Here is a 22,269-nt window from a genome sequence, read left to right on the forward strand (position 1 = left end):
ACCCCTGCCCCCAGCGTCACGTGAATTGGCAAACTAGATGTAAGTTATGGCCCCAGAATCTGGGAGGGGCGCGTCGACGAGCTGCGTCGGGGTCACATGTCTTCGTAGAAGGGCATTGGTGTGACAGAGGAAGGCATGTCCAGGGTACGTGCGCCCGTTTGAGCTCTGGGAGGGAAGGCGAAGTGGAGAGAGCCTGCAGTGAAAACAGATTGGAAGGATGGAGGAAAGGGAGGGGAAGGAAAAAATGAACACCTCCCTGAACTTTCCTCTCCCTTCGTCCCAGACACTTGAAATAGAAATAATAACATGAACAAAAATGCTTACAACCACGATGTTATCGCCTTACTTAAGTTGCCTCACTCTGGAGGGTATGGGGTATAAAGTGCACACTGCGGTTGTGTCGGGAGTAAAGGTTCGGGCTGGTGTGGGTGCGCGCGCGGGTGACCCCACCTTTAGGGAAGCCGGCGCCCTACTCTCCAGGCAGTAGCCCCGGCTGACCCCCTCCCTCCTCCTTCCCTCCTCTTTTCCCTCCCTCCCTGCGTGTCTCCTCTGCACCGGCCCCCGCCGCGGAGCCAGGCGGCAGCACCGACGCCGCCGCAGCTCCTTCCCGCATCGCGCTAACCCGCACCCCCGGCTCACACGTAGCCGGAGCGACTGAGCCAGCAGCCCCGGGCCCGCGCTGCGCACCGTGCGCACGGCGGGGTTGGCTGAGCTGACCTGCGCTGGGCTCCGGCGCCGCAGGCAGCTGGGGAGGGCGGCGTGGGAGAGGACGCTGAGACGCAGGGGCGGCCGCGCCGAGGTGACAAACTGCGCACCTGGAAAGTTACCCGGCTGTCTGGTGAGGTTCGTGGGCTGGGGGGCTTGGGCACCGGGGTGTGAGGGCGCGCCGGGAGGGACAGGGTCGGGGTGCGCGTGTGTGCATGCTGTGCATGCGTTGCGCGATGTGCGCCTCTATTCCACACCCAGCCGGTCTCTTGATTGTGCTGTTTAAGTGTGGACGTGTGCACGCGTTGCATTCACTAGGTGTGGCAGCGTTTCCTGAGCTCCTGGAGGCAGGGAAAGGCTACTTGTGTTTAGAGGCTCGGATGAGGGCGGGAGGGGCTCAGCCCCAGTGGGGAGTCCTCAGGGTTCTCTAGGTTTAGCGAGGAGCGGCGGTGGAGGCTGTTGCTCCGAGCTAGGGCTTGGCGGTGCTGTCAGGGCTTGCGCTCCCGGCTTTGCTTCGTCCAGCTCTGAGTAGTTGCTAGGGGACAGTCCTCAGGCAAGGACTTTTAGGAGTCCTGGTAAACTTGTGTGGGTGTCCTTTTGTCACTCTCGGCACCGTGAGGCGCTTTCATATTTCTGTATTTCTCGGTGATGAAGAAACAAGAGCAAACAAAGCCCAGAAACCAGCCACTTTGGGGATGAGAGAAAAAGAAATAGGTTCAGTTTTGAGAACTACGGTGCAAGTACAAAGTAGCTGAGGCCACAGCTGACAATAAAAACAATGCATGCAGAATTAGGTAGAAAGGGTAACGCTGGGACAAATGCCTTGATTTCCTGATCTTCATCTTGTTCCCCAAGTTCCCAGGGGCTTTTTTTTTTTTTTAAGGAAGAGAGCAACATACACCTGCCTCCACCCCACCACACCCTCATACTTACAGTTTCTTAGAAATTGTCTCTTTTATCGGCCAGGCGCGGTGGCTCAAGCCTGTAATCCCAGCACTTTGGGAGGCCGAGACGGGCGGATCACGAGGTCAGGAGATCGAGACCATCCTGGCTAACATGGTGAAACCCCGTCTCTACTAAAAAATACAAAAAACTAGCCGGGCGAGGTGGCGGGCGCCTGTAGTCTCAGCTACTCAGGAGGCTGAGGCAGGAGAATGGCATAAACCCGGGAGGCAGAGCTTGCAGTGAGCTGAGATCCGGCCACAGCACTCCAGCCTGGGCGACAGAGCGAGACTCCGTCTCAAAAAAAAAAAAAAAAAAAAAAAAAAAAAAAAAAAAAAAAAGAAATTGTCTCTTTTCTTTGCAAGTTTCTATTTAACTCTTGAAGAAGGCGATCATCCCACATAACATACACTAGCTGTTTTCAGTACTCCTGTTTAGTTTTGCACAGGAGGGTATGGGCTAATATGGTAGAGAATTCCCTTTGAAGAATTAGAGCGCATCCTCTCCATTGGAACACTGTGTGACTAAGAATAAACGACCTGAAAAGATGATGCCCAGACATCTTTCTCTTTTACGTGAAATCCTTAACTCCAGTTCTATGAAGTCATTACAAGTGAGGCTAATGAGAATTCACCTCACAGTGAAGGTATATGTTGCCTGGCTGTTGCCCAAGGCCTGTGATCCCTTATTGTCTTGCTTCCTCTAGGCTATTTTTCCTATCAATTATCTCTTCTTCTCCCATGTTTTCATTTTTCCAATCTCCTGTGCTTCATTATCCTGGAGCTGCAGACATTTTCAAGTTTTCATTATTTTAAAAATCCCTTACGTGAACCGTGATACCATCTTGCAGGCTCTACTCTTAGTGTCAGCTCTTTCCATGGCTCTTTGTAGTTGGGTGTCTATCCCCATTCTTCTTTGACAAATCAGATTCAGTACTTTTCCCTCTGATCTCATTTCCTGTGACAGGCCTGTGGGATGTGAGTACAGCCTGCTCACCTCTTAAGGATCTTATCTGCATGGTCTTTCTGATGCTTCTCCTAAATCTCTTATTGGTACACATGTTCCTTCTCCTTCTTTGTTATTTGCTTCTCCTCCTCCTCCTCCTCTCCCACAAATAATATCCACAGATATTATGTATATATGTTCATAGGTAACAATAGAGGCATTCCTTTCTTATCTCCCTTAGTGATCTCATCTACAAATGGGACTTCAACTCTTCTATGGAGCAATCTCTTCCCTTGACTTTTCTTTTTTGCTTCTAACTGTTAGACATTTGCATCATGATGGCCCAAAAGCATCTCAAAATCAATATGTATAAATCCAGACTCGTTACTGTCTTTTCAAAGCAAGCTCATTCTCCTGACTTCTGTCAGTGCCACAGTGCCTAGCCCATACATGGTGCCCTGTGTGTTCTTTTGGAATGACTGAATGAATGAAGAGTAGATAGTACTGCTTTCCTTCAAGCCTCCTAAGATCAAAACATTGAAATCATTTTGATTGCCCTCCCGTGCACATCCATTTAATTACTACATTAGAGATGCTATCCTGCAGTGTTCCTCCTGCTCATCCTTTTCTTTTAATATTAATCTCTTCACATCCTCTCTCACTTTAACCAAAGCAGTACCTTCTTACCATATCTTACAGTTTTCTTTCCAACCTCATATAGACCTAGACACTCTTCCTCTCCTCATCACCAATATCCTGGGCATTTGCATCCAATTCATCAACTTCAGCCTCTATTTATGTATCAATAACTGCTTAATATTTTCAGCTTTCCTCTTTCTTTAGCTTTTCTTGTCCCTCATTTCTTACTGCTCACTAAACTTCTTTACCTTAAAGTTTCCATTGGCACTTCAAACTGAGTATATCCAAAATTAAACTCACCGTCCTATCCCTCAAATCTGCTCCTCATTTTGGTCAATGACATTACCTTTTACCCAGTCGCCACGATGTAAATTTTCAAATCCTCATCCTCTTTCTTCTTGCCACCACTCAAAAATTCTGTCAGCTATAATCTTCTGACCTGGACTTACAGACCCACATTTCTGTGTGTTTGCTTATCTGTTAATGTAGCCCCCAAAATAGCTGAATTTGGTAGTCAAATATAGGCTATGTGGCATTCATAAAATTCGCTGCAAACATTCTGCTGGGGCAGAGGGTGGGGAGGGGAGGCACTTTAAAGAAATAATCAACCTCCAGAGTAGCTGAAACTTTGGTACAATAAGGTCATATGATTTCCTGTCAAGAGAAAGTTTTTCTCCAGCCAGGATGGTGTGGACAGAGAAAACAAGCAGTAGATTCCAAACTGAGCCCCAGGTCAACAGTCACAAGGTCAGATGAACAGATGCTTTTAATTGTGGCATTGATGTGAAAGTGAGCTGTTTCTCACAAGGACAACTCTGTGTGGTTTTGCTTCAGGGAGAAGAATCAGGGATTTATATATTCAATTATTTTCTAAAGGAACTTTAGAGAGACAAGCTAATGGTAACATCAAATGTATCAGTTTCCTATCTACCTAGAATATTATCTGTAAACGTCTGTATAATTCACCCCTCTGATTTCCAGCCGAACTGCCCATTATCATTAAAAAATCAATTCTGCTTTCCATGATGTATTGAAGGGAAGGACATTGCAGTGTTACATATAGCTGTAACTTTTACTGAATCTCATATGACAATGTTTTTCTCTCTGGCTACCATGGAGATGGTCAATTTTTTTCTCGAGTTCAAGAAGTTCAAGTCATTAAGTAGTGCTGGGACTCTGAGCTTTAATCCTGAAACTATCACCTCCTATTTGGATTGGTGCAATAGTATCTTCCCTTGTCTTACCTCCTCTAAGCTCTTTTTACTCTATTTCTTATTTATAAGAATATTATTTTCCTAAAGGACAAATCTGACCACATAACTAGAAAACTTAGTGTATCTTAAGATTCAGATACCATAATGTGGCATAGGAAATTTTTCAGTATCTTACTTTTTCAGTTTCATTATTCATTACTCTCCTTTCATCTATCACACATTTCAGCCTGTCCCTTGACTGTGCTATGAGCTTTCTTGCATTCATTTCTTAATACATAATTCTTTTCTTAAACTAATAGACTTTCTATTTTATAGAAATTTTAGGTTTATAGAAAAATTGAGTAAAAAGCACAGAGTTCCTATATACCCACCTCTCAGCACTTTCCCCTGCTCTTAACATCTTTCAGCAGTATGGTACGTGTGTTACAAGTGATGGAACCAATATTGATGCATTATTATTAAAGTCCATAGTTTGCATTGGGGTTCATTCCTTTTATATATTCCATGGGTTTTGACAAGCATATAATGAAATGTATATGTCAATAGAGTCTCATATTGAATAGTTTTACTGCCCTGTAAATATTCTTTCCCACCTATTCCTTTCTGTCTTTCCCCAAGCTCCTGGCAACCACTGATCTTTTTATGGTCTCCAAGTTTTGTCTTTTCCAGAATGCTATATAGTGGAAATCATACAATGGATAGGCTTTTCAGATTGACTTCTTTCACCCAGCAATATGCATTTAAAGTTCCTTCATGTCTTCTCATTGGCTGATATTGCTTTTATTATTGAATAATATACTATTATATGGATGTGCCACAGTTTGTTTATCCATTTACCTACTGAAGGATATCTTGGTTACTTCCAGGTTTTGGGAATTATAAACAAAGCTGCCATAAACATTCATGTTCAGGTTTTAATGAAAACATATGTCTCATATTTGTTGGGTAGATACCAAGAAACATGATTGCTGGCTTATAGAGTAAGAGTAGATTTAGCTTTGTAAGAAGCTGCCAAATTGTCCCCTAATGTAACTGTATCATTTTGTATTCCCACTAGCAATGAACGAGCATTCCTGTTGCTCCCTATTCGCACCAGCATTTGGTGTTGTCAGTGTTTTGGATTGTAGTCATTCTAATAGGTGTGTAGTGTTATCCCATTATTGTTTAAATTTGAGATTCCCTAATGACCTATGATGTTGAGTATCTTTTTATATGCTTATTTACCAACTGTGTGTCTTCTTTGGTGAGGTGTCTGCTCAGATCTTTTGCCCATTCTTCAGTTGGGTTGTTTGTTTTCCTATTATTGAGTGTTCAGAATTCCTCCTTTATTAGACATATGTTTTAGAAGTACATTCTCTCAGTCTATGGCTTGTTTTTTCATTCTCTTTTTTCAAAGCAGAAATTTTAAATTTTAATCAAGTCAAATTTATCAATATTTTTCTGTCTATGAATCAGGCTTTTTGGTCTTTTATCCAAAAAGTCATCACAAAACCCAAGATCACCTAAAATTTCTCCTATGTTGCCTTTGGGGGGTTTTGTAATTTTGTGTCTTACATTTAGGTCTGTGATCCATTTTAAGCTAATTTTTGTGAAAGCTATAAGGTCTGTATCTAGATTCTATTTTTTTTTTTAAATTAATGCCTAGCTGTTCCAGTACAATTTGTTAAAAAGACGATCCTTTCTCCATTGATTTGTCTTTGCTCTCTTTTGTATTCTTTGATCTTTGGATCAGTTGACTGTGTTGTTTAGGTCTGCCTCTGGGATCTCTGTTCTGTTCCATTGATCTACTTGTCTATTTTTTCACCAATACAACACTATATTGATTACCATTACTTTATTAGTAAGCCTTAAAGTTGGATAGTATCAGTTCTTCCTCGATATTGTGTTGGTTTAGTACATGTTTTCTGTTCAATAAGTTTTTCTTCTAAGATAAATTGTCGGATAAATAATGTTAACTGTAATAATAATAGTAACATTTAATATTTCTTAAACAAATACTATATGCTAATACCTGTGCTAAAATTTCATCATGATTTATCTCATTTAATCCTCTAAAAACTCTAAATGACAGGCAGCATTATTTTATCTATCTCTCTATGTTTCTATCTTTTTCTTCCATTACTGACACTCAAGTACCTTGCCTGAGGGCATATAGACCACTAAATGAAAGTGCTTCGACTGGGACTCTGAATCGGTAACCTTAGCCAGCACTATACCATCTCCCATATTGACAGATATACACGTAGCTATACACACACATCTATATATGTGTGTGTGTGTTTGTCTGTGTATATTTATAACAGACTCCAGATGGGTAGAGAGAGAAATAGATATTATCTAGACCACAGCCAAGATTCTGGTTTCAAACTGCTATAGGGCTGGAGGAAAAACAGAAAACAAAGCTTAATTCCTCCCACATTGACTGCCAGGTGTTAATCCGCCTGCAGGCGCCTTCACAGTCACTTTTGCTTTTCTTATGTCTATTCTAATTACCTCTTGGTGGACAGCATTTTCTAAATGGTGATTACATTAATATAATAATTTGTAGTTGTATATAGCTTTTCTCTCTTCTAGCGAAATGCCACTACTCATTTGATTGCTGTCTCCTATACCTAACTGCAGAAGAGTATTGCCCCACAGTGAACTACGGTTTTTGGTTGCCTTCAAAGATATTTAGGTGGACCTCTGTGTTTTAAGCGTTTCATTGCAATGTGTGAAAATAAATAGGGGCTACATGAGAGAATTACAGAGTTTCAATTATTAAGTCCTTGTAGTCATGAATTGGCTCCGTGTCATTCATAATCTATTTTTGTCTCCATCTTTAGGTGGGGAACTTGTTTTGCAGGCTGTTTGTTTCCAAATTATTTCTTTTCTCAATGGAAGATAGAATCCAGGAAAAGTAAGAGTCCTTTACTCCTGGCCACATCCTCCCAAAGGAATAATGTGCTTCTTTAAAGAGTTTTGTCACTTGAGAGGCTGAGGTAGAAGGAAGGCTTGAGCCCAGGATTTCGAGACCAGTTTGAGCAACATAGTACAAGACCCCATCTCAACAACAAAATTAAAAAAAAAAATCAGTCAAGCATGGTGGTGTGCCTCTGTAGTCCTAGCTACTCTGAAGGCTGAGGCAAGAGGGTCACTTGAGTCCAGGAGTTTCAGGTTACAGTGATTGCACCACTGGCCGCTGCATCTCATGGCCTCAGAGGGAGACCCTGTCACCACAAACAAACAAACAAACAACCCACAAAAGACTCTTGTAGGAAGACATTCAGTTTACTAGACTTCTGTCCTACCCAGAAACGATCCTCTCTGGGTTTTCTTCACACCAAGACATTAATTGCCTGTTTCTAGTTACATGCTATAATAAGAGCTGCTTACCTACTTCATGTGTGCGACCTGCCAGGCATTGTATGGGATACTTTACAAATGTAATAATCATAGTAACCCTATGAGATAGGTATAAATATATTCCCTTTTGTAGTTAAGAAAGTAAGACTCAAAGATTTTTAGGAATATATAGAAGGTTGAGAAAGAGCAGATTATTTTATAACCCTAATTGGCCTGACTCTATTGCTCATGTTAAATTCTGATCTTTATCTCCAAACTCATTTCTTATTACATCATGTGCTGCCCTCTGACTGTAAGAATGATTTTAATAACCTGCAGTTGCCAGATTGATGGAGCAACATTCTATGGTTCATTTCTCTTTGTGGCTAGCAATACGTATTTGAGGAATAGCTTATCTTAGTGACGGATACAGGAAACAGAGTGAATCTAATTAGGTTTTATGAAGCCAGAGTCTTGAAACCTTGGCTTCAGGGACAACAATATTTAAATGGATGAACTAAGTAAGAAATCAGACTAGTATTGAGCCATTTAGTAACTTACTTATGTATCTTAAATTAGTGACTTGAAAGATGAGTTACTCTCATTTTCCCATCTTTGAAATTCTAAATAGCTTGAAAGATTTACATAGCTTCCAACTAAACCAGAGGATAATTGGTGTTTTGGGAGAATTTAACATCCTCTACCTACTGTGCTTCAAGTTTGTAAAATTATTGGATTGGCACAGAATTTTTCGAATACCATCCATAGAGCAAAAATGATTGTAAGCCTTTTCATATTTGTAATGCTAGAACTGTTTTCTGTGTCAAATTTGACTGCAAATCCATGATGGGATATGCCCCTGATATAGTATATGATACTTTGGTCTTAGTAAACAATTTTTCCATGAACAAAAATGAGTGAGTTGTTAGTTTAATATTAAATTTGAAAGATTTTGTATGTGCTCTTTTCTTTATAAGGCAAATCCTTTTCCTCCTACCATTACATCTCCCTTCTTTCTTTACTGACCTAAGAATACTTGTCCATGAACTGAGAAGGCTGTCTAGAAAATGGCTCACTGATGCGTGTTAAAAATGTGTGTACACATTAATTTAAAATATTTTTGGAGTACCTTTCTTATGCTTGCAATTCATAATCTCATTCAGGCTTATTCTCAGATTTCCATATAACATATTCTTAATTGCTTATTCAGGATACAAGTATGTCCAGAGCGAATTCTTTGAATTCTAGTCTCTTCATCCTTCTTATATATTCATAATATACAAGATCAGTAAATGCTGCCAAGTCAACAGAAACTTAAAGGTTAAACCTGCCACATCTCTGCAACATATTAAGGCAATTCTCCGAAGGCTAATGTTTATTAATGACCACTTTGAACCTGAATTATATGAGAAATATCTAGGTGTTTCAAGATTGCTTTTGTAAATGCATTTATTTTCTGTTTATACCATCCATTGCAGGCAATCTGCATTGACTATTTGGTCACATCTGTTTGAAACCTAGACGCTGTGTTACATCTTTGCATCTGTGCCTTTGTTGTTGTAGAGGTCACTATTATTCTGATAGAACTAGTGAAAAAAACTCTAAGTATTTCACTTCTATTTAAGTGTGAAATTTGGAGGGAGAGAGGGGCAGATGTGTGGGTTATAAAACTGTGAAGTTTCATTTCTTCTGATTTGAGATAATCAGAAGTAATTCAAGTTTAGTTTACAAGTGTTATAATGCTTTTTGGGTTATGGCTGTTGTATTTGTCTGTTCTCATGTTGCTATTATAATAAAGACACACCTGAGACTGGGTAACTTATAAAGGAAAAAGGTTTAATGGACTCCCAGTTCCACATGGCTGGGGAGGCCTCATAATCGTAGCAGAAGACGAAGGAAGAGCAACGGCATGTCTTACGTGGTGGCAGGCAAGAAAGCATGTTCAGAGGACACTCTCCTTTATAAAACCATCAGATCTCATGAGAGCTATTCACTATCACGAGGACAGCATAGGAAAGACCCGCCCCCATGATTCAATTACTTCCCATTGGGTACCTCCCACGACATGGGGATTTATGGGAGCTAAAATTCAAGATGAGATTTGGGTGGGGACACAGCCAAATGATATCAGCTGTCAAAAACTGCATGTGTAAAAGTATGAAGTTTAAATAGGTAGTCTAAAGAGCTTTTAAACATTATAATAATTAGAGCAGTATTTCCCAAACTCCACACGTTCAAGTTCTACTTTTATGATTCTGCTCATATGTGCTTATTATCTGCAGATGATTTATTTTTATTTTCATCAAATTGACTCAGTAAGCCTAAATATCTAGTTTAGTCTTCACTGAAGCAATAATAATAATGAGATCACAACTTTGCGGTGATATTTATATTTCAAATATGTGTTAAAATAAATACATAGCTATTAGACTAAAACAAGTTCTGAATAAACTAAATCATCCCTCATAACCCCTGATCTGCGTACCACATCCTGAGACTCACTAGATTCATGATTACTTTGGGGCCTGAACTGAGGACATTCATTTTTTTAATTGTTGAAATTTTCATAACTTCCCACACTACACCAATATAGGAGGACATTCTTAATAGGAAAAGAATAGAGCCTTGCAGGCATGGGTCGTACATGTTGGAGATCCTCCACTTTGGACAAAAAATAAAGGATGTAGAACAATTTAAAATTCTTCTTCCTGTTGGTGACCACAGTTCAGAAGTGTTTTAGCAGTGAGTGTTATCAGAAATGCAAAAACTTAATAGATACATACAGCAGGAGGAAAGTGCTAATCAAGCATCACCAACTCTGCTTCCGTCTTCTGAGAAATGCAGATGTGTAATTTTCTAAATCTGGGGAAGGTTTCTTACTGTTGCCGCATGGGGAGCTGTGAAAGTTGTGACATTTCCATACCTCTGTTGTTGTAGCTGCTCATTTGCATTTTATCTTTGCCATGCTAACATCCAAGTCACAGTTTTGTTGTGATGATTTTGACAGCTGTTCAGAGAGACTATCCAGAGAAAACAGCAGGTAACTCAGACCATTTGTACAAAATGTTTAGGTGTGATACTTGTGCTCTCAAAGGGACAGGTAAGAATGAACCCAAATGCCAACTCTTCTTCATGGAGGGAAAAAAGAAATCAATAGATAGCTTTTGTTTTTTTTTCCTGGAAACATGGGGAAATTTATGACTTTTCAAACAATGATGATTGCTGTGTTCCTATTTATGAAACAAGATAGGAATGAGAGGAATGGTGGGGACTATTGGGAAGTGAAACTCCACTTGATACTTCCCAATTCTGTGCCCTCTCAGGTCCCTGAGCAAAATGGGAAATGGTTCAGTGAAACCTAAACATTCCAAGCACCCAGATGGACACTCTGGGAACCTCACCACTGATGCTCTGCGGAACAAGGTGACAGAGCTGGAGAGAGAGTTGAGGAGGAAGGATGCTGAGATCCAGGAGCGGGAGTACAATTTGAAGGAGCTGCGGGAGCAGCTGTCGAAGCAGACCGTGGCCATTGCTGAACTGACAGAAGAGCTCCAGAACAAGTGCATCCAGCTGAACAAGCTGCAGGATGTGGTGCATATGCAGGGAGGAAGCCCGCTTCAGGCTTCTCCAGATAAAGTGCCTCTTGAGGTCCACCGGAAGACCTCTGGATTGGTCTCTCTCCATAGCAGGAGGGGAGCAAAGGCTGGCGTATCTGCTGAGCCAACAACCCGGACCTATGACCTCAACAAACCCCCTGAATTTTCCTTTGAGAAAGCAAGAGTCAGAAAAGACTCCAGGTAAGAAGTTTCCACAACCTTTAAACTCAAATGGCCTTAATATTGTGGAATATGAGAGTGGTATTTATTAAGCCTCCTTAATGATAAAGAACATATTAACCCTTTCAGATGTGGGGGTAGAGGGGTTTTTTAAATGATTTTGTTTTGCAAAAGAATCTCCCATTGGACAGAAGTTTAAAGTAGAAATTGCACTATGTATCTCACTCTGTGAGGAGCTCAGTTTACTCACAGTTATTTCTATTACCTCGAAAACCCTAGGGGTGTGAAATTGTATTAGAAAGTGTACACTTCTCTTTCTAGAGGAGTGAACTTAAAAATGTACACACATCATAGTGAATTGTGACTATGTTAGCAAAAAACAGTCACATTTTACTATTCTTCTCCTCAAGTGTCATGAAAAAGGAACATGGTGTAGCCTTAAAGAAAGATGAATTCATTCATTCATTCATTCCAGTTTATGTTGGTTTCTACTCTCTGCCATCCAGTGTGTTAGATTCTAGGTATGCCTCAGTGAATAGAAACAGAGCCTTTCTAGCAGGGGTGGTAAGCATTATACACAGAAACAAGTCAGCAATGTATAATTATTAATTGGAATCAATAATATGATACAAACCAATACTATAGCAGGTGGTATCTGGAGTGAGGGGAAAGGAGGTCAGGGAGACAACAACAGAAGCAGGCTTATCATGAAGGCCTGGCTGAGGAAGTGACCTTTAACAGACTTCAAGTAGCATGAACCAGGCAGAAAGAGGATTTCAGGCAGAGGGAACAATTAAAAGCTAGAATTACTTTTAAAAATTTGAGTTTTTAAAATAACATATAAATATTTGCCACTGCATTCATGTATAGGAGTGTGTGTGTGTGTGTACATTTCTTTATGGGTGAAAGTTCGATTTTCTGGGTCAGGAAAGACTCATTGGAAACATCGTGAATTAGGGTTCCCTTCCTTCACTATTTTCAACTGAGTATTTATTAACTGAAATTAAATCTTTTGCCTCAGTAATGCCTTGGTCAAGCCTGAATCTCTATTGCAAAATGCAAGATCTGTGAAATTGAAACAAACTTTAACTTATTCACTAACAAAAGTATTATAAATGAAGATAAAACATCTGACCTAGACAAACAAATGATTAATTTTAACCACAGAATTATAAAGGGAGGTTTAATTAATTAATTTGTTGACAGTTTTTGAAGCATAGTGAATGATCAATACATATTTGTGAAGGAAGTTAGTGATGCCAGATTATTAATTGTAATATACTGTGACTGAAAGAAATTTGATTAATATTGGATTTCAGCAGAGTTTTATTAAGTCAAAATTTTTATTAGTCTAAAAATTTCTCATCTGTTTCCTTTCAAAAGTAATAATTATTTTTAATGGTATGAATTCTGAAATTATAGATGGCACAAACTTATATTTGTTTTAAAAAAACTGAGCATCATCCAGTGTTCTCTTTTGTTATATCAGAGATATATGAACTCTACATAGTATATGTATCCATATACACATATATAATAATATTATAGAATGTGCACTGCATTACTATATATGTACACATAAGTATCATCTATTATTTACTCACAAAAATGTTACAAATATCAATGTGCTTTTTTATGAAGAATGACATGTAAGAGAATTTAGTAGCAGTTCATCTTCTTTGACCTTCTCCCTATATATGACACCAGATGTATTCTCTTCAACCAAGATTATGTTCAATTACTTTGTTCAAAGACATATGCTCATCTTGGGGCAAAACACCATTCTCCTGGTGCTGAAAAATCTGAGATAAGCATATTTCCTTGAATTTATTTAAGGATAAATGATTAGCTCTGCTATAACCAGGCAAAAAAAAAAAAAAAAAAAAAAAAAAATCAGTAGTTATATACAATTTCTGTGCCAAACCAGACTTCTTTCTGTCTATAGTGAATGGGACGCAGGAAGGATATTGTATCTCCTGAATAAGGATTATTGATTATTCTCCTCACCATAAAGGCAAGCCAAGTGGGTACAAGTCTGTGTTGTGGTCAGGATAAAGAAATGGGCTAATAGATTTCTTAATGATTAAGTCCCAAAGAGACAAAAACTGTATCCATGCCCTAACTATCCTCATCTGCTTTCACAGAGCCTTGTGGTTCTAAATTGAATAATTAAATAAAAAATGGAAACATTCATTTTCAGTTGACTGGTTTGTACCTCAGTTTCCCTTGCAAAAAGTACAGATACCTCCTTAAGTCTGAAATAGCTAGCTAAACACACATAGTTAACTTTATCAATTCAGAAATTTAAAATTGTTCAATTTTTCAAAAGTGCTCAATATTACAATTCATTTTCCATTTCCAAATCGTTTCAGTATTGGATAAAAGCCAAAAGTAAACTTTGGATATTTTTATATCTCTTTTATATTATACAGCCTATCAAAAACTTGTAAGAAACAATTTTCCAGAAGTTAGAGCATTAACAGGGTAGACATGTCCTTCACTGATGAAAGGATGATGTATGGTATACATTAGTTTGTCTACTTTTCCAAGCAATTCCTGCTAGATAACAGAGATTTTAAGATCATCAGTCAAAATGACTCCTCTGTTTAATTTTTGGTTCTCCTAATTTATTTGTTGGACTTTTATAAAGTATCCTGGCTGAATTTATGGCTAAATCTGTTTCTATTAATATACACATCAACTACATTTTGGATAAAGTTCACCCTTCCATACTGGGCCAGAAAGCCATTGAATGGCTTTTCAGTCTTTTTGTCAAAGGGACTATCTATGATGAACACTTAACAGTGAGCAAGAAGCTGAGGGGAGAGCGCTAGCTCTCCTTCAGTCAACAATATTAGGGAGATACGAAGCACCCATAGAAGCCAGAGAATAAAATTTGATGGAATGATAGATTCTGAATTTGAATAATCAGTTTCTGTAATTCATGTCACAGTATTCTATGATTTTGCTAAGGTACCTGTGCTCAGATATATCATAAGTGGTGAGTGAGCCTCTTCAGTTGCTGGGCAGCTCCAGCCTATGCCCGCTTTATTGTCCTGTACCCATCAAATATACTTTTATGGTCTGAAGGTGTAACTTACGTTGTCTAATTGTACCTCCCTACTTTATATGGAGGAACTAATAATGACACTCTACTGGCATTAGGAAATTCTGGAAATTTGTTTCTTTCTCATTTCAAGGATCTGCATTTTAATATCAGGTTCTAGATTCGGTGCTGTCCAGTAGAACTTTCTTCAGCAATGGAAATATTATATAATCCATGCTTTACAATATGGTAGCCAATAGCCAAATATGGCTATTGAGCACTTGAAATGCAGCTAGTGCCACTAAGAAACTGAATTTTTAATTTATTTTTTTACAGAGAAGATTGAGTCTGATGGATTTTTAATTTTAATTAATTTAAAAACTGAATAGTCACATGTCTATTGCCTACTCTACTGAATACTGCCATTCTAGATAATATGGTTTTGACTGTAACTGCTATTGCCTAAGATGGGAATTATTACTTAGTTTGGGAACCCTTTACAGACAAAGTGAGACCTACGTTCAGTTTTAGGACAACGCCACAGAAAATGACTCTATGCCTGTCAGATTGAGGTGGGCAAAATGTGAAATCACTGGTCAGCTGCACCCAAACTGCAGCATATCATAGCTCTTTGTAGGGACCTGGCTTTGTGCCTACTGACCATTTTAGATCCTCAAAAGCATGCAGCATGCAGTGGGCATGTAGTCTGTTTATATAACAGGCACTCAGCTTTATTGAAGTATAAATGTCATGATGAGTCAGGGTACTACCGTGTGTCAAATACTCTGATCTGTGATTTAAATTTAATATGTTGACCATCAGAAGACCTTAGAGCCATAGGAACCTTAGAGATTGTTTGATGCTACCCCCCTTACTAGAGAAGTAAGGACACAGTGCTGGGGAGTTAGGGAATGTACCATGGTTGGTGGCAGAGCTAAGATAGAATCCAAGACTCTTGAAATCAAGATCAGTTCTTTTCCTCTTCAGTCCTACTCTAGTGTTCCAAGAACTACCCACAAATGTGAAAGACCTTGATTAGACCAGCCTGGGCACCAGTCTATCTTATTATAATATGCCCTATTGATTGATATTAAGAGTGGTGGTGCTTCCTGGAGCTCCCTAGCTTCATCCATGTGGAGTTGAGCAGAGGCGGTCCATTGCATTGATGCCTACTAAGTTCTGGATCCTTAGAGCTGAGGTCTGTGAGAAAAGGACATTGAGAATGGGTTTGATCCACCTGATGGCACCAACTGTGGCATATATGGAGGGTCACATATGGGTTCCTGAATAAGTACAGTGCTTCTCAAGGCTGAGAACTGAATATCACTGGCAGAGAGGGCAGAGAAGAGCTCACATAGCATTTCTGCCCATGTCTGGTCTGCCTTGAGCACCAAGACAACCATGCATTCAGATGTCACACCTTTTACTGAGATTAAGTATTTCTTTTCTGTTTATGTAGATATTGTTTAGAAAACTTCATCAGAGCAAAATTAGGAGCTCATGCTGAATGTCTGGTGGAACACAGGCAAATTAATCAGAAACATCTGGCAAGTTGCTGGTATGACTGCATTTTGCTAGGGAGGCTTAAACTATCATTTGAAACTATTGCTCTTTCATGAAAAGGAAAGATAAAACAAAGACTTGCCATCTGACTTCAGATATGGAGTCCAGTTTTAGGAAGGACAGTTAGTTTTATCTGTCACTCCAACCACAGGAGCAGAATAGGTAAAAGAAGAAAATGCTAGTGAGTCATACGTTTAAATAAGATGTGGAAAAGGACTGTGGAAGAATATGTTTGTTTTTATTTGCTTCCTTTCCAAAGCAGTACTGAGCATTTGAGGATGTACACTACAGAACATGTTGTATTCCTCTTTATTGAAGAGGAATGTTTCCATGGAAAAAAATATTTATATACCACTAATTATGTGCCAGTCACCACTCTGAATGCCTCACAAATACTGAATCATTTAATCCTCACAATAAACCTATGAGATAGACATTAATCATCACCCCCATTTTGTGTATGAGAAAACTGAGGCATACAGAATTATATAACCTGCCAAAGGTTATGCAGAGTTTAATATAGGAAACAGAATTCAAAGTCAGAAAACCCACTATCTAGAGTCTGCTCTAATCATTCCTATAGATGATTTTTTCAAGATAACAATCAGAGGTGGACTCTTGACCTTTTTATTAGAAAGTCTTATTTAAAAATTAAATATATAATCAGAAATACATTTTTTAAAATGCAATGATTAGAAAAATCTCCCTGCTATTGTTATTTTTCTCTGAAAATGATTCTTCCAGAAAGTGCTGCTCTATTAGCAGTTTGCAGTAGTGGGAACTTTTGCTGGGAAGGAAACACCCCGTTTTTCCCTTCCATGAAATGGTGACTTACATGTTGCCATATGAGAGGCTCTATATCTAGATTTTACATAGATAATTGAAGATTTTAAGAGTGTATATACAGGCTCTTAGCAGTTGGACAGTTAAAAATTGGTATACATTCTCATAAATGCTATTGCCTTAACCTGGGTCTTCAGAAAAGCAAAAATTGAAGCTGTCTATATAGGATAAGGCATGGAAGAAGAAAAATATCCAGTTGTGTGGTGATCTGATACCCAGAATCTACGGGTGAAGGTAGCTGGGTGATGTATCTGGTGAAAGTTGTCAGTATGCTTGAAAACAAAAGGTTATATTTCATAGTGATAGATAATGTGCATGTAGACACTCAGATCAAAACTAGCTACTCTGCGATGGGATGAAAAAACTAAGTTATTGGTTGGCTATTTCATGTCTGTCATTCTGCATATTTAACTCATGGAGGCCTTGGACTTGCCTAATGAGGCATCAGGTTTTCGTTTTACTGAAGGTGAAATTAAAGCTCAGGGTCATTCCATTTGCTCCAGGTTGTAATGTTTATATATTTTTGGAAAGTTTTCCAATTTGAGTCTGCGTGATGTCAAATGTGTATTCTCTACCACAATGTATTCTCTACTAACATTTATAGCCTGTGCAGCCTGCAGTGTGAGTGGCTTCTCTTGGGGTTGTATAACTAGGCTGGGGGCTTTCTTTGTGGGGGTGAGGTAGGGTGGGTGGTACCGTTAAGCTCCAAAAAAAGAAGAGGTAAAAAGCATGGAGGAGGCCGGGCGCGGTAGCTCACGCCGGTAATCCCAGAACTTTGGGAGGCAGAGTTGGGTTGGGTGGATCATGAGGTCAGGAGATCGAGACCATCTTGGCTAACACGGTGAAACCCCATCTCTACTAATAATACAAAAAATTAGCCAGGCGTGGTGGCAGGCGCCTGTAGTCTCAGCTACTCGGGAGGCTGAGGCAGGGGAATGGCCTGAACCCGGGAGGTGGAGCTTGCAGTGAGCCGAGATCACGCCATTGCACTCCAGCCTGGGCAACACAGCGAGACTCCCTCTCAAAAAAAAAAAACAAAAAAAAACAAAAAACAAAAACAAAAACAAAAAGACAAGCGACAAGCATGGAGGAATTTAGGAGCCTGACTGGGATTAAGTGGCAGCTGCCTTGACATCTAGATGAAGTTAAAGAAGCTTTGGCAGCAGGTCTGAATCCTGGCACCCAGTCAGTCTCCCTTTGTGCCTCTGTCTTTTCTCTAGGAGCCAATGAGCTCTGGGCTCTGTTCACTCTGCTTCCCCACCTTAGCCCTCTCAGCCTCTCAGATGGTCTTCTGCTTAGTGGATATCTGCCGTTTAATCCTTCTCACTTTATCCTTAATTAAAACTTCTAGTCTGTTAGTTGCTAGGCATTAGGAAAAATATTTAATGAAGCTTTGGAAAACACTGAGGATTTGAAGGCTAATTGTTTTGAGCAGTCAAAGTCTAAGTGCTCATTGTAAGCACGGTGCTGACTCCGAGGAGCCTACCCTCGCCTTGTGGGCTACATTCCTAAGGGGATGCTCAATGCTATTTTTACACTACACAAAAACCATGGCACTTTTGAACCCAGTACCTAGCCTTGGCTTAGCAGCTTTAATGTCCAAGGTTCCCTTTAGTCCTTCAGATTAATACATTCAATGCAACAAATATTTATTGAATATTGAATCAATGAATCCAATTCTTTAATATTTTCTTCCACATTTGCTTCCCTTTTCCTTATTTCTTGTTGTCTTCCCTCCTTCATTTTTTTTCACTAATTCTTTAATTTGGTTTCTTCCTAATCTTCTCTCATTCTGACTAGTCATTGGCCAACACTACCAATTTTGAGTACTATTATTGGGTACGCTCTGCTATGACTTATCCATAGTTATCTCAGTTATTTTCACAGTTAACCTATCAGGTAAGTATTATTATATGAGGCTTATTAAGAGTAAGTAACTAGTCCATGGTTATCACTAGTAGTGGCTAGGGCTTCTATAAAATCACCTAGATGTTAAAACATCTGCCTCTTAATCACAACAACTCTGAAATCCGTTCTCATTTTATTTCGCTTGCTGTTGTTTTAATTTATGTAGGATATTTATAGCAGTTTCTGGATCTGCTTGGTTCCAAATAGGTTATTCCAGGTGAGTTTGAGCAGTGCTGGCTTTTAACAAGGGTCCTGGTTGCCTGGGCAGGAGCCCTACCTCTTCTCCCTTACATTTTCTAAATGTCCTCAGAAACGGGTGGCTCCTTTTGACATCCCCCCTTTTTTTTTTCTTTTCTCAGAAACATTCTGGACACTGCCCATTCCTTGCTAGATACCCAGGAAAGATTGTAGTAGAAATAGCATCATTGAGAAGAACAGTGGTCTTTCTTTTCCTTGCTTGCTGAATAAGAGAGAAACATCACCACCGGCCTTTGCCTCCTAATAAGCAGCACTCAGTTTCCACAGAACCTCCCTTTTCTTTCTGTAAGCCTGAGCAGCTCAGCTCCTGTCGCCTCTTTCTAGAGTTTAAATTGCAATACAATTCTCAAAAAGAGGAACAGATCTGAAGACAAGGATGAAATGTTTCGATTTTCAGACTCTTTGGAAGTCCCTTCTTTGTGAAAGATACATTTCTTATATCTATCCTTTAACTAAAACTATTTCTTTCCGTTAAAGTCTCACTTTAAAATGATCTGTCTTCTCTTTTTGCTGATTCTCCTTAGAGGTATTTGTTAGTTGTAGATTTTTCAGTGCAGTTATGTGGGACAGGTTTCTTTTTTTCCTTTTCCCTTTTTTTTTTTTTTTTTTTGAAATCTATAGCCAGGAATGGCTAGAGAATATTTTACATTTTATATATATTTTATAATGTGTGAGTGATCAGGGTCCCCCAACATCTGTTTACTCCTTCTTGGGTTATTTGTGATACCAAATCAATTTTAATTGGTAAATTTCAAGCAGGTGTTTAAAAGGTCTTTTTTGGGGCTTACAGATTAAGCTCTGGGAAATATGAGAGAAAGAAAGACCTAGAGATTCCAGTTCCCTTTCCATGTGAGATAAGGAAAGAGGAAGTATAAGTGAGAAGAACAAGATAAAACTTGAAATTACTTGGAAACAGAAACTCAGGAAATGCAAGCATATTGGTTTTCTATCGCTGTGTAATAAATTACCACAAACTTATTAGCTTAAACAACACATGATTTGCTATCTCAGTTTGCAGTGGGCCAAGAGTCTAGGTGTGACTTATTTAAGTCATCTTCTCTGACATCAACCCCAAGGTTGCAACACCAATTTTGAGTATCTATTATTGGGTACACTCTGCTATGACTTATCCATAGTTATCTATGTCAAAGGGTCAATTGGCCGTGTTCATTTCTAGAGCTTTCTACAGGAAGAGGTCCTCTTCCAGGCTAACGTGATTGTTGGCCAACTTTAATTCTTTGTGGTTGTAGGGCTGAGGTCCCCATTTTCTTGCTGGCTGTCAGCAGGGGCTGCTCTCAGCTCCTAGAGGCTACCTAGAGTTCCTGCCTTGCATCCCTCTCACAGGCCCTCTCACAGCACAGCAGCTTACTTCTTCAGATCTAGCTGGATAAGCCCTTTACAGTGACTAAGATGAAGTCTTATATAACCTACACAGGAGTGACCTTCCATCATCATTGCTGTATTTTGTTGATAAGGAGCAAGTCACAGGTCCCCCCTCGTCACTCACCAAGCTCTTTTGCTTCTCTGGTGTGAGATTCCTGTTTAGGAATATTGGCTATGCCAGGTAGGTAAAGCTATGCATAAAAAATCTTGTTCATCCATGCTTATAGCAGTGTTATTCATAGTAGCCAAAAAGTAGAAACAACCCCATGTCCATCAACAGATGAATGGAGAAACAGAATGTAGTATATACATGCGATGGGATATTATTCAGCGTTACAAAGGAAGTCTGACACATAGTGCAACAGGAATGATGCTTGCAGACGTTAGCCAGACTTAAAAAGACAGATGCTGCAGGATTCCGTTTATACGAGGTACCTAGAATAATCAAATTCATCGAGACAGAAAGTAGAATGGAGATTGCCAGGAGCAGGAGGGATGAGGAGACCCAGGGAATATATAACAGGTACAGAGTTCCAGTTTGGGACGATTCTGGAGATAGATGCTGGTGATGGTTGTAAAACAATGGGAATATACTTATTGTTACTAAACTGTACACTTTTAAATGGTTAAAATGATACATTTTATGTTATGTATATTTTACTACAATTAAAAAAAATGTTCAGACCCCGAGGCTGACTTGACAGCATGTTTCTAGGTGCCAGGCCACGTTTCAGGTTCCAGACAGAATGCTGGGAGGAGGGAGAGGAGAGCAGGGATCTTCTCATTTGTGTATTATATTGCAGAAAAGAACAAGCTATGTCAAAGTCTTGTGACAAACATTAATTGGTCATTGTTAATCAATACTTGTTAATTACCTAATTGATTGATTACTTGATGAGCCTTCGGTAGAACATGTTCCCAGTGCTGTGGAAATATAGAGGGAAGGGACAGCTCAACTCCCTTCCATGTTCTTGTTTACAGCTGTCATCCTTAATCTTCAGTTCACATTATAATCACCTGTAATAGGAAGTACTGATGCCTGGGTCTGACCCCCAGGTATTCTAACTAAATTGATTTGAGGCAAGAGCCCTGGGCATATGGATTATAGGTGTACATATATATAAAAAGCTCCCCTGCTGATTCTCATATGAAACCACCATTGAGGAGCGTTGTGTTATAGGAGCAGGTTTCCCTGCTGCTGACTCCTCAAATACTTGGTTTGAAAATTTAAGAGCAGTACTAATTACAGACATTTAAAGGAACTGTTTGTCTTTTATACCTAATTACCATGCCACACAATGATGATTATGCCTGTCATTGAGTGTGTCAGATAAACTTCTTCGTAAGTTTTGATTGTTTTCAACATTTCATTGTTAAACCCTGTTCTTTGATGCTCATGGGAATAGAATAATCTACACAAACTTAAGGAAGAGAGAGAAAGAGAGAGAAATGTTTTGTTGTGAGCATGAAATAACAGCAAACAATTAAATTACAACTGTATTTAATTTTATGGGCAATAAGTAAAAGAATTGAGAGAAGAAAGTCATGCTTATTTTATGACTTCCATGGGATGACCTCATTTTTGTCACGCTAGTTTCTCAAATTTTAAACTTGTGTATTTATTATGTTTTTTTTGGTTCATCACTCAAAAACAATTATCTGGGGATGGGGAAGAAAATAGAGATGTGTATCCTGTTTATTAAATGTGCCTTGTTTATTAGGG

At 39.3% G+C, this 22,269-nt stretch overlaps 1 protein-coding gene across 3 annotated transcripts in view; it reads left to right on the forward strand.

Annotated features, from left to right (window-relative positions):
- Positions 1–551: 551 nt before the first annotated feature.
- Positions 552–22,269, forward strand: part of PRKG2 (protein kinase cGMP-dependent 2) — a 115,911-nt gene continuing 94,193 nt past the window's right edge. Inside the window, exons 1-2 of one of the 3 annotated variants that reach the window (XM_026456701.2) lie at positions 552–843; positions 11,093–11,566. In XM_026456701.2, coding sequence (XP_026312486.1) covers positions 11,106–11,566 — 461 coding nt within the window. In that variant the 5' untranslated portion in view covers positions 552–843; positions 11,093–11,105. The remainder of the gene's footprint in view (positions 844–11,092; positions 11,567–22,269) is intronic. The other 2 variants (XM_023222572.2, XM_023222571.1) reach the window with 2 other exon arrangements.

The sequence above is a fragment of the Piliocolobus tephrosceles genome, chromosome 3 (assembly GCF_002776525.5).
Source record: "Piliocolobus tephrosceles isolate RC106 chromosome 3, ASM277652v3, whole genome shotgun sequence".
NCBI lineage: Eukaryota > Metazoa > Chordata > Mammalia > Primates > Cercopithecidae > Piliocolobus > Piliocolobus tephrosceles.